The sequence below is a fragment of the Netta rufina genome (assembly GCF_964035555.1).
Source record: "Netta rufina genome assembly, chromosome: 8".
NCBI lineage: Eukaryota > Metazoa > Chordata > Aves > Anseriformes > Anatidae > Netta > Netta rufina.
This window is the reverse complement of record NC_140131.1, coordinates 4,753,447-4,769,244: the sequence shown is the minus strand read 5'-3', so window position 1 is coordinate 4,769,244 and position 15,798 is coordinate 4,753,447. Positions and strand designations below refer to the sequence as shown.

Sequence of the window (15,798 nt, the reverse complement as noted above, 5' to 3'; positions counted from 1 at the left end):
CCCTCGGTAGTCGTGATCTGGTACACTTTCCAGGATATAATGCACAGCGCTGAAAGAAAATCAAAAAAGCATGAGTGCAGGTGGAAATGGTTCAAGAGCCCTTCAAGTGATGGGGGTTTAATCTCACTGGTCCCATAGGCAAAGCCACACAAGGCTGTGCCTATGCCCAATGGGTTAAAAAGATCCAGGATTATCTCATTTCTTCCTCTCCTGTACTTTGACTGAAGTCGCACCATGAGAGTGGCACCCTAATATACGGCAATGTGTGACATAGCTGAGACTGCGCTGGTATCCAGGTAATATTAAAAATATATATAAATAAAATAAAATCATGCAGTTAACTATACGAGCTTCATATTACAGGGAGGGCAAGCCTTGTACATGAAGGCTTCTGCCTTGGCCTTGCTGCCCAGTTGTGCGGGTTAAGATATTTTGGTGAAAAACAGCTGTGAATCGGCTACTTCGGTGGTCACCTTGAGCAACAGAGGTGGCTGCCCCGTACTACCAGCAAGGATGGGATGAACTACCTCTCTGTAACAGCGGCTCTGTGGCCAGGTGACACTGCATGGCCCTGTTCCCTTAGGGCAGGGCAGAAATGGGGCCGGATCCGAACAGCACAGGCAACATCCAGGCTCCTTATTTACACGCACCCAGGGGACACAATGCATACAGTGTTCTTTAAGAGCAAAAAATGGATAACTCCCCATTTCCCTTTCCAGCCCCCTCGTAACAATGCCCTGCCCCGCTGTCAAGGAACGTGTGAATAAATTGGGGAAAAAAGGTTAAAGAAGCCCAAGGGAATGGCAGTCCCTTTTTCTTTATTGCGGTTAATTTTGACAAAGGCTCTACTGTTTCCCTATTTTTTTTTTTTTTTTTCTTGAAGGGCTTCGTGCCAAGTTGCATTATTCCTCTTCACCATGGTACTGCCATGAAACTTGCCTGGTATGTTTGCCTGAAAATTGCAGGTTTTCAGGGAAATTGTTTTTTTTTTCCTTCAACAGCTCCCTTTGTCACATCCATCATGAAAAGGGGAGAGGGGCTCAGGCCTGACCACAGAAACAAAATGCCACAGAAAAGCACCCCCAAGCCTCTGAACCGGGCACCCTACAATGCCACTGCTCAGCATCACAAAAACCTGCAGAAACCTCCAACACCCCTTTTCCCACCTCCTTTGCAATCTCAGCCCCATGCAATGTGCCACAACCCACTTCGCACAGCCTCTTTTCTAAGCGCTTCGACGCTTGGGAAAAAGCCCATTTCTCCCTCTACCACTGGCATGGTTGTTTGGAAGGATGTTTTTAAATGGAAATAGTTTCTTTTCTTGCAGCCCATCATGGCAACCAGAGCCCCCTGGCTCCTGCTGCCCAGGCAGGAGCTTAGCAGCTCGTAGGGGGTGTCCTCGATTTCCAGCCTATTTACTGCTCCGGTGAGAAAGGCGCCTATAGATGCTCCAGTTCTCAGATCAGAGCTTGGAGGGACTCTCTCATTCAACAAACCAGCTCTTTCTAAACGCTGTCAAAGGAGTGATTTGATGCCTTTCAGCGCTCGCTATACAAAACACTGAAAGACCAGCAAACTTCAAAAGCCGCAGAAGCAGAGCTGGAGTTTGGCAGGAGTTCATTAGCTGCCTGTGTCCTTCTGTGTGTGGCTTGTAATTACATGCAGACCTGATGCCAAATCCTAATCTACCGAGGGGTACCAATTAACATGCTGCTGGATGATTCACAGGTAGCTAATGTCGAGGTTTATACAGCCAGCATGCCAAATAATGCATGCATTTGTTGGGGGGTGGCAGGTTGGTTGTTTGGTTTTGGAGGGGGAGTAAGCTGGTCTTTTTTTCCTCCCTTCTTTCTGAGTTAGTGTAAAAGTGAGGTTCTGGCAGCAAAACTGGGATTGTCCAGCTCGCTCCCAGGCCACACACCAGTGGGGCTAATCCTGCTGTCACTGGGGGATGTGCACATCCCTTGGTGCACGGTCTGGATGGAAACCACTGGGGTTTTGCTCCTACACTACAAGCCATCAAAGCTCACCAGAAACATATTTCTTTAAAAAATGGATGAGTGGCATTAAATAGTTCATTACTGCTCTTTTGCTTCCACTCACCCCAACAAGGGCTTGCAAGTTGAACCACCTATCATGTTCTCCCTTCACATAAACACTACTTTTCTGCTCCACAGAGGGAAAACTCTACAATTAAGGTGCAGGTTGAACTCCATACTTGCCATTCCTGCTGCTTTCACCCTCTTGCTAATGTAGGTAGTAAAACAGTGACAGCAGGAGCTTGAACAGCAACTGGAGAAATTGAGGAAGCAGGTACCTGAAGATAATTCACCTCTGGAGGAATAAATATATACAAAGCTCTATCTCCTGCAAAAGAAAATATAGCAGCTAACAGATCGTGGGAGCAAAAAAGCCCTTCTCTAACTTGAGATCTGCGTCCCTTCACAGCCAGCTGGCTCCCGGAGCAGCCCTTGGCAATTAAACCTTGGGAAGTCAAACAACGGCACGGAAGCTAATCTTTTGTCTTCCTGCTTTTTAATTCTTGTCCTGTATTTGATCTCTGAGCAGAAAACACAGGCATCGAGTTCCCAAGCAAAGGGGAAGCCACAGCGGAGCAGGTCCCTGCCTGCCGAGCCCCTCGCTCTGTCGAGCAGATCTCCCAGCACCACCACCGGTTCTCCCATGGAGAGAAGGAAACCTAGCCCTCATCTCATTTTCCTACTTGATTTTACACTTTCCAAAAGCCAAGGCAAGTCCTCTGAGCCTCTCTTCCCCCTGGCATGCTGTGGTTCAGTGGCCTCCTGTCCGCAGAGGCGCCGTGAAATGAGTGGCACACAAGATGGGCAGCAAAGCTCTCTGCCACAAAAACGCATGCCAGCAGGCTGTCCCATCACCTACCACCCATCAAATGGGTGATAAACATGATGACCACTACAGCTGGGAACTGCTAAAATGGTCTCTGGTCTCTGAGATGGGCTAGCCAAGCACGGGACTTTTTCAACATGCATCTGAAGACATATTTTTCCATTTGCTCCCAAAGAAGTAAACCTTATTGGAAACAAAAGCAAAGGGAATAGGGATAACAGTTTGTTCCTGGCTGCCTCTCTGCCCAGGAGCCCTATGGATCTTTATTTCAGATTTACTGGAGGTTTGAGGCTGCTAGCCAGAAACAAGGCTGGACGTGTTGAGAGGGAATTTGCAGAACTGGTCAGCCCTGGTGGAACATTGCTCCTGGAGGCATCAGTCACGGGAGAGCTATGCACTCAAAAATCATGGTTTGGTTGCATTATGGATATAGCACCCAGAGGCCCTCATTAGCAGTAATTTGATAAATTTTGCTCTTCTACCTTTACCCAACAGCCAATTTCTATACAAAATTTTCCAACAGCTTTTAAGCATGCAGACGCCCATGTCTCCCACCATCCCTCCAGACACCCCTATTTCCCTACATTTGTATTTCCCCCTCTCCATAGGGCGAGCAATTCTCCCATCACACTCCTTCCCCCCATACCACTGCAAAAAGCCTTCAGCCCCGCAGGGTAACTCAGCGCTGACACCGGCGGGCTGCAAGCACAGCCCAACGCTCACACCACTTTATCTTCCTAATAAACCTTTCAGTGCATTTGACACGATACAGATCTTGTCCAGCCAGGAAAGCTTTCTTGCTTATCAGAAGCATTTTTAATCAACTAGAAGGGAAAACATGGCCTGACGTTTTATTGCTTCCTTGCGCTTTGCTTTGAGATGTTTCAGTTTTCTCTGATTTGTACTTTTGCTAATCTCTTTACACGGGGATGGGTGGAAAGCCTCAAGTCTTTCATGGCCAGCAGCTTCCCCCAGATAATTTGGAGGCAGGGCAGGGAGAGGGGCATGGGGCAGTGGGGAGGGCACATGGTGGGGTGAGAGAAGAAGGCACCAGGCACCAAGCCCTCACCCTCGCGGCAGGTCCTGGGACACGGTTTTGTCCTGGCCACAATTACAAAACAACAAACAGCGTCTGTGGGGAAGGGTCATAAGAAGTTCAGCTTTCCTCTATTAAAACCATCTGGTGCCTATAAAAATAAAAAAAACACGACTGGTTGGTTGAGATGGTTGGTAGCACCTCCTCTCCACTCTGCTCTTCCTGACATTTCTTAAAAGCTCAGTGGCACTTGGAGGTGCCACCAAAAGGGAAAGGGCTTGTACTGTGGGCCGTGGAGTGCCCTGCCCTCAGCACAACAGCAGTGGGGCGCCTTGTGGATGCACATCCCACTTTATCATGAAGGTGTCCTGGTATCCATTTCTCCCTGTCTGAGCCAAACACTTGCCCACCAAGATCCTGTTCCCCCAGCAAAGGGTTTCTCCAGGTTGGAGACACCACCAGGTTCCTCTTCGGCACCAAAACTCTGGGAGCTGGGGGCAAGGACCTTTATTTTCCCTCTCTTTAAAAAAAAAAGAAAAGAAGAGCCTAAACCTCCCCTTTGTTTCCAACAGAAATAAAGGGGAAAAGAGAAAAAAAGAAGAGAGGGGAGCACTTACAGGCAGCTCCCCAGCCTGTAACACAAAACCGTGCTGTGCTGGGAAACCTTACACCGCGCCGCATCCAGCTCGCGCACTCCCGCGCCGCTCACTGCCTCCCGGATGCTTCCCCAAGCCCAAACTGCCCTTGAGAGAAGCCAAGTCTCAGCCTCTGCTGAAAAGCCTCTTTGTTTGGATTCCCTTTCCAAATCAGCGTATCCTGAGATTGAACTCCCTCCCACCCCTCTGCAGGGCTTTTTAATGTTCGGGTGCCTTGGCAGCAGCCAGATTCGCCAGCAGGTTTGCGGTCCTGTAATAACGTTCAAAACCTCGGCGCTGGGGCACGTACGGCGCTAGCAGCTTTCTTCACGTTAAAGGAGGAGGGGGGAAAAGTATTGCAGAATTACTTCAAACAGTCCTTTAATCGTGAGTTGTGACCAGAGGAGCTAAGTTCTCCTTAATTAAACAGCAGCTTTAATCAGGATTCATTAGGCTGCGTGAAGACACAGCAGCGAGCTGCAGCAGATTCTCAATGCTATGTTAAATCCACTTTCCTGTACTAACCCACTCTGTCTGCAAGCTCAGGGGAACAAGTGTGCTAAACCCACGCAGCTGCAGTATGCAACTTGGTCTCCTATCTCTCTTTAGGTCTGCAAGCACCCCGAAAATCCTGCAGTGCCCCTAGGACGAGAAGATGCAGTGCATCCAGGACAGGACCTCTGCACTAGCACAGCCCCAGCTGAGGCCCTGCAGCACAGATGGCAGCGAGGCAATAATTGCAGTTACCTGGAGCTAAGCACACCAGACCTCACAGCAAAGGGCTGCAACTCGCCCAAGAAGTCCCCTGGTGTGCCAGCACCAAGTCCTGTGGTGACTCTGGTGTCATCCAAGCACAAAGCAAGGGACGGTGCAGCAGGTTTCCCCTCCACGTGGGTAACTCTGCCAATGCCAAAGGGAAAACGAACTTTCTTCCCTGAAACCCCACACCCAGAACCTGAAGCAATATCACTGGGAAAAGCTGGTTTTCCACTTGCAGTGAGCTTTTTCATCGACCTCAGCATTATATCTTTCCCTGTGAAAGCAAAATGCTGAGCGTTCAAGCAGGTGGATTTTCAGACTGTGGACCCAATCCTGCATTCGTAAAGCAACATCCAGTTTTGCAGATGACTTCAGCAAGAGCAAAAGCAAAGTCTCATATCTGCAATCCAGATGCATCCTATGGTCAAACTCACTCCCACTCATCTGACCATTTCAAAAATGTGGCACCCATAGACCCTGCAGCAACTTTAGGCATTGCAGAACTTCTTTGTGCCCGTGCATGTGATAATTTATCAAAACAGGCTCTCTCTAAAATGCTATTTGACTTTTCCATGGTTTTGCATTTCACAAAGATTCATGCCAGCTCAGTAAGAAAAATAAATGCCACAAAACTTCTCCTTTAAGGAAGAAAAAAAAACAAACACAAAAAAACCAACCCTCCCCAGACCAATGCTTTAGAAATGCTTCCACATGCTAATCAGCCTCCTATTCAGCTCCAGACTGAATAGGACTCCAACAATGACAAAGAAATACGCTGAACCTATTCCACATTTCATCCCCTTCACTCAAAATGTTGCTGTTACCTTGGTTTTCTGCTGCTTTGTGGGAGCTGCAGCAGAATGACCACTGCATGCTAACGCGACAGGGAGGGTCAAGAAATGGGGAGTGTTAGGCAATGAAAGAAAAAGAAACTTATCCTGGATTATGGGTGAAAATAAATGGGATTATTTTATGAGATAGTCACTGATGCTGCAAATTTTTATAAGAAAATAAGAAAAAAGGCAGGCCTCTACTGAAAACAGCCTTGTATTGCTATGCAGAAAAAGGAAATTCTCCTTAGCTTGGCAGTTCTGAGGAAGCAAAAACACCCTCCAACCCCTTCTTCTGTGAACTATCCACCTGTGCCTCTTGTTATCGGTTGGTAGACCTCTCAGCACACCTCTTCCATGCACCCTTACCAAGAAAAGCCTCAGCCCTGGTTTGGGGAAGGGCCGAGCCAGCTGCAGCTGGTGATCCAAGGCTGCTTCCCTTTTCTGCAGAAGTGGGAAGCGTGCAAGGGGGGCCACCTAGCTACGTTCACATAGGAACCGAGGTGGAAATTTCAGGGGCAGGTGCACACATATCCTAGGGACAGGATTCGGCCTGGCCACGGGAGCCACAGACTTCCTCCTGGATGGCACATGGCTTAGGATCAGCTTTCAAAAGCTGCCTCCCTATCTAGGGAGGCCGATGAGGCCATGGCACAGAACTTGAGCCTACAGCTGCACTGAAATGATCAGGAATTAGAGGTACCTCGTTACCTCCACAAACCCCACCAAGCACCTGGGTGCATCCATAATGGAAATTTGGCCTTTGAGGTGTGCCCTCATTGTGCTCCTGCTCCTCACCCATGGGGGCGGATGCTCCTTCATGTTCCCTACATCAAGAGGCACAAACCTCCCCGGCCACAAGTCAGGACAGCAGGCTCTGCACAGGGATCATTCCTTTGGGCCTTTGAGGTCCAGGGCAGAAACCCAGGAGCTAAAGGGAGCAGCAGCTCTGCAAAAAGCCAGGGCCATCTAATCACTGATCAAAGGGCTGCTTCAGAAACCTGATAGCACCAAACCGAGTCACAGCTATCAGCTTCAGAGGAGCCTTGCTGCCTGCCGCCGGCTCACCATCATCCAAAATAACCCACGAGCATCACTCGGGAAAATAAACGCACCCGCTGTTCACTAAGCAGCATTCTGAGAGATATTTTTGGCTTTCCCTTTGGAAACTATCACTTTGGAGAGTGGTGGGCCTAACAAAAAGCCTTGGAAAGCCTCAAAGCTCTTCTGTGCTGAAATACTTGGGGTGCAGGAGCGGTTGCCACGGCCACTGTGCTGCTGCAGCAGAGACATCGCAGACAACATCAGTGGGAAAGACCAGCAGGGCTGGGCTTTGAGAAAAGAGCATCAAACCACCCCAGAACAGAGGTGGGGAATAACTTCCCAGGCCAGAAAGCCCAGACCCCGCTTGTCACAGCAGCTTTCAAATGCAGTGGTTCGTCCCGAGGCATGCAATGTCTCAGCCGTGAATAAGCACACACTGGATTAATGGCAGTGGAATTGATGTCTGCTTGCGATGCCTGCCTCCAACACATGCACAATCAGATGAAGGGCACTGCTGTAAAAGCTTTCAAAAAGTGACCGTCATTCTTGCTAATTTACAGTAAAACCAGATGAAAGCTAATTACAGGGAATGCAGCTTGTTGCTTCCTCTGCATGGCAGCAGGCTACAACCCTGACACCATGGGGAAAAGCAAGCTCTCAGAGGGATCATCATTTGCTTCAAGAGGGACGTCTGCCCAAAACCACTAACCAGGGACTTTCACTTTTTCTGTTTAACCTCGTGGAAAGAAGCACCACACTGCGCTCAGCTCCTCCGACCGGCAAGCTGAAGCAACCCCAAGAGGTACAGCCATCTGCAAACCCTCAGTGCCATGTAGGACACCTCCGTGCCACAGCTGCCTGCACTATTCAGGGCAAGGCCCAGGTTTTTCCAGCCTAAACCAAGCAAGAGCACTGCCAATCCATCTTCAATTTGTGTCTCAGCCATTGCAGACTTAGCAGAAGGCTGCAGTCATCTCCCAAGCTTCTGTGCTGTGCTCAGTGTAGCTGCCGCATCCTTTTGGGGCAAGGGATGGAAAATGATGCGAAAGTACTAGAGGATTACAAATGCTCTCCAGTGATTCAGTGTACGCAGCAGTCAGACCACACGCAGCTCCATTTGGGCTTTGGCTAGCAGCCCCAGCCCAGTCCCGTAGCTCCTGATGGAGAGCACCATGTGCTCTGATAAGACAAGTTCGCGGAAAGGTGCAAGCTACATACAGGCAGCACTGGAATGGGAACACCCAGCACAAAGAGCACAGGCATCCTCAGAACATCAGGAGCTCCGGAGTTAGGTTACAGGCTCTGCTTGTAATATTTACTTGACGCGGAGAGTCGGTTTTCAACCCTCTGTCCTCAAAACATCCAACGCATGTGAAAAACAAGCCCACTTACGTGACCAACTTGAAAGTACAAGAGTTTAAAGATATTTCTGGTACCTAGAGCTGCCTGGCCAACCTATGTTTCAAGCTTTTTAATACATTGTCTTGGTGATAAACTTAAGGCAAGTTTTCCAGTGGTTTGTGTCAGGAAACTCCATGAAGACACTTTCAAACTCCTCTTTCTTGGCAGCATCCTTCCTGCTCAGGAGAATTCCTGAGCACGACCTCCCAACAGCTGCCCCAACACAACCCTGCACGCGGACACCTGATCTACACTGAGGAGCTTTTCGCGTGCTAAAATCGTGGAGTGGATCGTGCTTCTGCAAATAGGTGTCACGAGAGAGAGCGAAATAGAAAAAAGGATGGGGTGGCTCTGACTGGGATACGAATGTCCTTCTGTGAAAGGGATCACACTGAGCCCTCAGGAGACGGTGCATGGGGCATCCTCATCCCAGCTTTCGGTGAGACCTCTCCAGCCTGACAGAAATCTGGGCAGGGGCACAGGGCAGAGTCATAGTGCTGGAGGCACAGAGGGCTCCGTTAGCCTCTGCTGAACCAGTTCCCACTGCTCTGCCACACCAGCCACCCAAAGAATATACGAATCATGAAGTGTGTTCAGAAAAACAACTTTAGACTTTACCATTACAGCATAAATGCTGGATTCTTCAAGTCACTGCTCTTCTGAGGCATTATCATTCACTTGAGTCACATGGTTGTTTTTTTTTTTTTAAACATGAAACCTGAGCTATCAAAAAAAGCAGCATAACTGCAGCAGCCAGGGCCCTAAGCACCAAAACACCACAACACAGGGCAATGATACCCAGCCCCCAGCTGGCATCCGGGGAGGGGGGTTCCCTGTTCGCCCCGTGACACATCCCCCGGGGAAGCTGCAGCTCTCAGAGCTGGCTGCATTGAGGCTAGGCTAGGAGGGCTTGGAGGCTGCTGCCTCTCCCCACGCTGCCTTCAACAGGCATGCCCTTGTTCGAGGCGAAGGCAGACCAGGCGACCACAACGGTCCCTCCTGGATTGCCACGGATGAAGCAGGAGCATTGTATGAATGAAACGGAGAGGACGGAGTCTGCTCCTCCACAGCAAGCTACAGAACAGGGCTGGGGTGTTTTTTTTTCCCCTCTTTTAACTCATTTCAGACAGAGATGGAGGCATGCGAACAGCCTTCCTAGCTCAAGTATGCAAACCATTTCTGGGCGGTCTATGGAGGCATGAGCATCTGGAGGATGTACTGTCAACCTGTATCTAGGCAAACAAAGTCAGACCAAGACAGCCCCAGAAAGGTATGCATATTAAATCGAGTTTTAAAGGGTATAAAAATAATCTGTTTGATCTGGGAGCGATGTTTATATTATTTTCTGTGCTCACTACAAACAGATATGATTAAAAAAAAAAATGTCGTCTACTGTAATTGCGATCCCATCTCCTGCCTGTCTCAGCAGCAGGTACACAAGATTCAAAGCACTCCTGGCCACGAAGCAGAAGCACGTAATCCTGCTTTCCTGGAGACACATCTTCAGCCTGGCTGAATTCCACCAACTCAGGAAAGCAAGCAGATTTATACCCCCGAGGACTCGGTCTGCCATAGGTACAGCACTTCCTTGTTCTGCAATTAACACCTCAGGTATAATTGTCACTAATAACCTGCTCTTGATACTTTTTGTTTCAGTTTTTATAAAGTCAACACACGCACACAAAAGAAAAAAAAATATTTTAAACACCTCCAAAACATTTCTCTCATATTTTCTTCCAGTCATCTTTTGCTCTTTCTGTCCTCCAAAAAAGGGGCAAAAACTGAGGATGGATATCATGCTTGGATGCTGATTGCTGGTTCAGTCTTGAAAAATTTTTTAGAAGAAGCATCCCAATCAAGGTACAATGGGATGCAGCCATACAGCCCCTTACCAAGATGCCTCCCCTGCAAACCTGCATTCACCAGAGCATTTCCACAGCATCCATCCCTGAGACAGACCCTGCTGCTTCGTGACAGACCTCTGCCATGAGGAGCTCCTACCAGGATGAAAAGAAGCAATACATAAACACCAACAACCAAACCTGATTTAGGGATGCTCCAAGCACGATGACGGCTCTCCACCCACACAGCTTCTGCCGTGTGGTGCAGGCCCAGACCTCCCCAGCCCAGGGAAGGCATGGAGAAGACACCACCAAGGCACTGGGACTGCTTGGCTGGTTTAGTGTGGCCAGAGCTCATTGTCCCTCACCAAAAATAAGAAACAGCTGAGTCAGCAGTTTTTCAGGTACCTATAGGAAGATGTTACCTGCACATCTGCACGCCCTGCATGGCAGGGTAGTCGTAAAAAAACAAAACAACAAAAAACAACCCAAACAAAACAGAGTTGCTTAGCTCATCGGATTCAACTTTACAGCCTCCAAAGAACTCTAACCTCATCCCTCATCTTTAATTCCTCCCACTCCTTACAATTAAATGACAAACCCAGGCCTGTTTGTGCCAATTTTTGTGATGGCATGGCAGGGGTTCAGGTGGAACTCAAGCCTTTTTTGCTTCTGGAAGCTGGACAACAACACAATTTTCTACACAGACGAGAGTTAAGAGTAACCTAAACTGTTAGCCCAAATTACAAGATTATATCCCCGCTTACATAAACATTTCAAGGTCCTGCTAGCATAAATATTTACTTTCAAAGTTCATTTTAGCATCAGACTCACAACAGAAGAGATGCCAAATTTGTGAGAAAGCTGAAGAGATATTAAGGGCGTAAGAGGCCTATCAATCTGTTGCTTCAAAACTTCCTGAAGGCAGTAAAACTTGTGTTGTGTTGACTAACTGTGACTGGCAAAAAAAAAAAAAAAAAGAAAAAATTCAATTAGAGACAGAGGATGAGAAGCATGGTAAGTTAAGCATGCTTTACATCTCACCAGCCCTAAATACACATGCCCATAAGCCTGACTTCCACAAGCAGAGGAAGCGGGTCAGCCAGATGAAACCCCTCTATTTTATAGCACAAGCAGGACGTTTGGGAAGCTGCTGTACCTGCGCAAGCTGCAAAAACACAAGCTACTGAAGACCCTAGCGTGCCCTGCTGGCCTTGCTGACGCAGCCTTCCCCTCTTCTGAGATGAAACGCTCGGCTTGGCGCCTGTCAGCAGAGCACAGGTGGCTGCTCACAGTTTGCCTAATGCAAAAAAAAAAAGCAGGACTGAGAGGAGCAAATTTAACCCTAGATGCTACTTCCATGGGAACAGCCTCCAAGACATCCCACCTGAAGGGTCGGGATAGGAGGACTTGCCCCACTGGGCCCACGTCCCATGCAGAAAGGTGATGGCTGGTTGAGCTGCTCGCAACCAGGGCGACCACTGTAGGTGGCGTGAGGTCCTCACATCAGACCCCTCCTCAAAAACTCTCCCATTGCTCCTCAACCCATGCCACTGACCGTCTTAGCGGGGCCAAGCCGAACCCCCCAGGCCGAGCTCCTCAGCCACATTTTCAGATGTGTCATGGTGACCAGCAGGACTCTTCCAAAACCACCAGGCTTGCCTGTGGCCCTAACAATTTCAGGAAGCATCTTCTAATTCTCTAAACAGAGCCATCCCGAGAAGAGGAAGCAGATGGAGAAAGTTATTTTCCCCCCTCGAATGACCTGGTTTAATGCACACTCAGTTCTTTTCTGCCTCTTTTACCCAGTTGAACTCTGACACACAATTTCTGGGATGTTCACGGTATCTGTGATGAAACCTCTTGTTGGTGCAAGAAAGCAGAGATTTGTCAGTATGGGTGCTTGGCACATTCATATGCAGAGTGCACTCATCAGGAGCGGGGTATTCAGAAATATTTAGCACAATCCAAGCTGGAAATGCAGGGGAAATTGAGGGTGATCTGGTTTCTCAGATCTTCACGAAGCCCACCCCACCAGCAATGCTCTGGCAGCTGCCAAAGCAACGTGCTCCCATCAATGGATTGACAACTGCTCCCCACCATCCCTGAGGAACAGAGATACTAATCTTCCCCTCATGCATTTGCTATCAAGATAACCATTATAATGACGATGAAAGACAAAGTGGATCTTTCTAACACCTTGTATCAAATTAAAGCTGGAGGAAGCTCCTGATAGTGCTGCTTTACTTATTTTAACTTTCTGAGATGTTTATGATAATTGTCTTCTGGGTAATTTGGTTAAATTTGTATGTAAACAAAGAAGAGTTTGTACACATCTGCTGCCTCACAAAAAGCATGTGTCATTTCTGAAAGGCATTTCAGCCATAGCTTATTCTTTTCATTTCTCCCCATAGAATACTGACTCAGGGCAGACTTACAGCAAAATAACTGCAGCAGAAGCCAATGCATCGTCATAGCCCTCTGCAAATCAAATGACCGGTTTTAATATTTCCTAAAGTGGTCTTCAAATGAGAAAAGCCTTCTGTTTCCCTGTTACTCCGAATGTGTTTGGGCAGCCACTCAAGGGGCGTAACTCACTTTAACTGCACTGGAGGCCATTGGCCATGCCTACGTGCACCAGCAGAAGACCCTGGCTCAGTGCATCCACCTTAAAACAAATCATTTCACCCAACTCTGCTTCTCATTAGCTTACGTAGGACTCTATTTCTTTACTGGACATAGAAATACCCCTCATCTTGTAACCATCCAGGTTCCTCTTCCAGGCTTCAGCTAGAGCACTTATTTTTCCCTCCCTCACTTCCAAAGTGTTTTCCTTGTGACAAAGAAAAATAGGAATCAAGTGCCTGGAAAACTGCAAACTCTTAGTTTTCCCTAGAGGAAGGCAGAGAGAAGAGCAAGCCAAGCCTCCTGCGAGCAGGGCAGCTGGCTTTCACAGCAACTCATGCAAAGACATCCACCAGCAGGTCCCATACTGCTGGGCTGGGTGGATTTGAAAAGCCCATCCACAAACACACACCCCGGCCTCTCCATCACATAATCACCTCCCTTGGCACGTCCCACCAGTGCTCTTCACCTGCATGTCATTAGCCAGACCAAAGCTCTCTCCTTCAGCTGTTGAATTCATGCTCTTACTTTCAAACATTCCTCACCCTAAAAACAACCCTTGTGTTTACTCTCTGATTTCCACCTGCAGTAACGTGAAACAAAGCAACAATCACGGCTTTTGGTGTATCACATTATTCACTGCTAACAATACCTTCCAGTGATGCTTGATAAGTTCTGTTTACCAAAACCATCACAAGTAGAATAACACATGTCAACTAATTGCTTTTTCATTTTGGACCCTTAGTCTAGAGGAGAAAAAAACAATACACAACAACAAAAGTCCTTTACCCATTCAAATAGCACTTACTCATGCCAGGAATGCCTAAAGTCAAGAAAACTTGAGTAAATAAAAGTTTAAAAGTTCTGACTCCTAGGAGTTGTTTTACTAGGAATCCAACCTCCTGTTTCAGTAAGTGAGGTAAGTCAAGCTACATTTCTGCTTACGTTAGTTTCACATAGAGGATACCGAGTATTTTTATTTTTTCCAGATACAAGATGAAGCTTTCTGCACTGGCCCCTATTCTTGTGGGAATATAAAGAGAAAACCATGCCTCTCTTCTTAATATATTAGTGCCTCGTAATATACACCAGATGATCAATAAACTACAGAAAAATTAAATCAAACTGACAGTCCTCAAAAAAACGGGCCCTAAGCAGAAACAATTGTTTTAAAGACTGTGGTGTCTGGAGTATTAAACTCACGTGCTGTTGCGTTATTAATCTCTTTGTTGGAAGCCAGTTGATTTCCCCTGCCTGCGTCTGTCAATTAAATATTCGGCATCGCAGCCATAATTGACCGGTTGATGTTTTGGCATGCGAAGGCTTTTCGGAGGCAGAGCGCTGACAGTTTCTGTGCCTGCCCCACCACTTCCAAAAAGACCAGCGGGCTGAGGCTGGGGCTCCTCCAGGCACTGGGAGATGCCCGGGCGAGCTTCAAAGCAGCTTTTTAAACAATCAAGGGAGATGGAGGGAAGCAGCACCACCACCCCCCCGGCACAGAGCAGAGTCAAAGCTTTGCTCCCTGTGCCCGGAGCCCCCCAGCACTGCCTCCACCTGGAGCTCGCAGCCCCCGGGGGGGCAGCGGGGACCCTGCCGGGGGCACCCCCAGCGCCGGGGGAGCGCACGGCAGCGCGGGGCCGTAGAGTTAAACAAGTTTGGGGTTTAACAAAGTTAAATAAATTGCAAAAAGAGCTGGCTCGGGGGGTTGTGCACACTTCCCAAGCTTGTGTGTCTCTCTCTCACCCCCCCCACCCTTCCGTAGGGCCCCGCTTTTGTTCGGGAAGCGGCGCGGCCCCGGCCCGGCTGGGCTCGGCTCAACCCCGAGCCTCCCTCCCCAGCGGGACCCGGGGAGAGGATGAGGAGGAGAGGGGAGAGGAAGGCTGGGGCGCCGTGCTCACCCATGACGAGGCAGAGGAAGTCGAGGCAGATGAGCAGGGCTTTCTTGCTGCTGCCTTTGGCCGGGTTGTTGTTCAGCGCCGGGCTGCCCCCGTTCTTGCTCTCCGGCGCGATCGCCTTGTCGTACTTGTAGCTCTGCATTATCGGGGGCGAAAGCCCGAGCCGTGCCGTGCCGGGCCGAGCCGAGCCGTGCCGAGCCGTGCCTGGCCGGGCTCGCACGCGGTGCGCCGGGGAGGTGCTGCCGGAGCCGCTCCCGGCCTCTCCGCTGGGGCCACGGGAGGTTGAAACGCAGGCGGGTCTTCCCCCGAAATAAATAAATAATAGCAACAACAAAGTTTAAAAAATAAAAAAAAAAAAAGAGCAAAACAACAACAACAACAACAAAAAAGCACAAAACCACCAGCGAAGGTGGGAGGGAAGGGAGGAAAGAAGAAAAAAAAAAAAAAAAGAAAAAGTTTGCGGCTGTCCCAGCGGCGGTGGAAAAGTCCTGGAGGAGAAGTCGAAGGGAAGGAGAAAAGCCTCGGCGTGCGCCTAGCAGGGCGGCTGGGTGCCGGGGGAGAGGTGCGGAGCGAGGGGCGAGCAGCTCCCGGGGGCAGGTGGGCTCCGCGCTGCGCTGCCTTGGGGGCTCCAGACGCGCCCGCCCCGGCCGCTCTGGGAGCCACCGGCTCGTTGCTGCACTTTTATTTCGCGAGCTCCTTTCCACCCCTTAGAAAAAAAAAAAAAAAAAAAAAACGAAGGGGGAAAAAAAAAATATCAGTCACTTCGCCTCGGATGGGATATCCAAGTAAGCACAGCCCCTTTCCTGCATCTGACATTTTACATAGCTAATTAACTCCACATTTTTCCCTGAGGGAAGTTGGAAAAAA

General features: G+C 48.9%; 1 protein-coding gene across 1 annotated transcript in view; it reads right to left on the bottom strand.

The window, feature by feature from the left end:
• The window catches only part of PLPP3 (phospholipid phosphatase 3), a 42,646-nt gene extending 27,050 nt beyond the window's left edge, over positions 1-15,596 (bottom strand). The window contains exon 1 of the mRNA XM_084290785.1: positions 14,935-15,596. Within this exon, the coding sequence (XP_084146911.1) occupies positions 14,935-15,073 (139 nt within the window). The 5' untranslated portion in view covers positions 15,074-15,596. The remainder of the gene's footprint in view (positions 1-14,934) is intronic.
• Between the last annotated feature and the right edge of the window lie 202 nt (positions 15,597-15,798).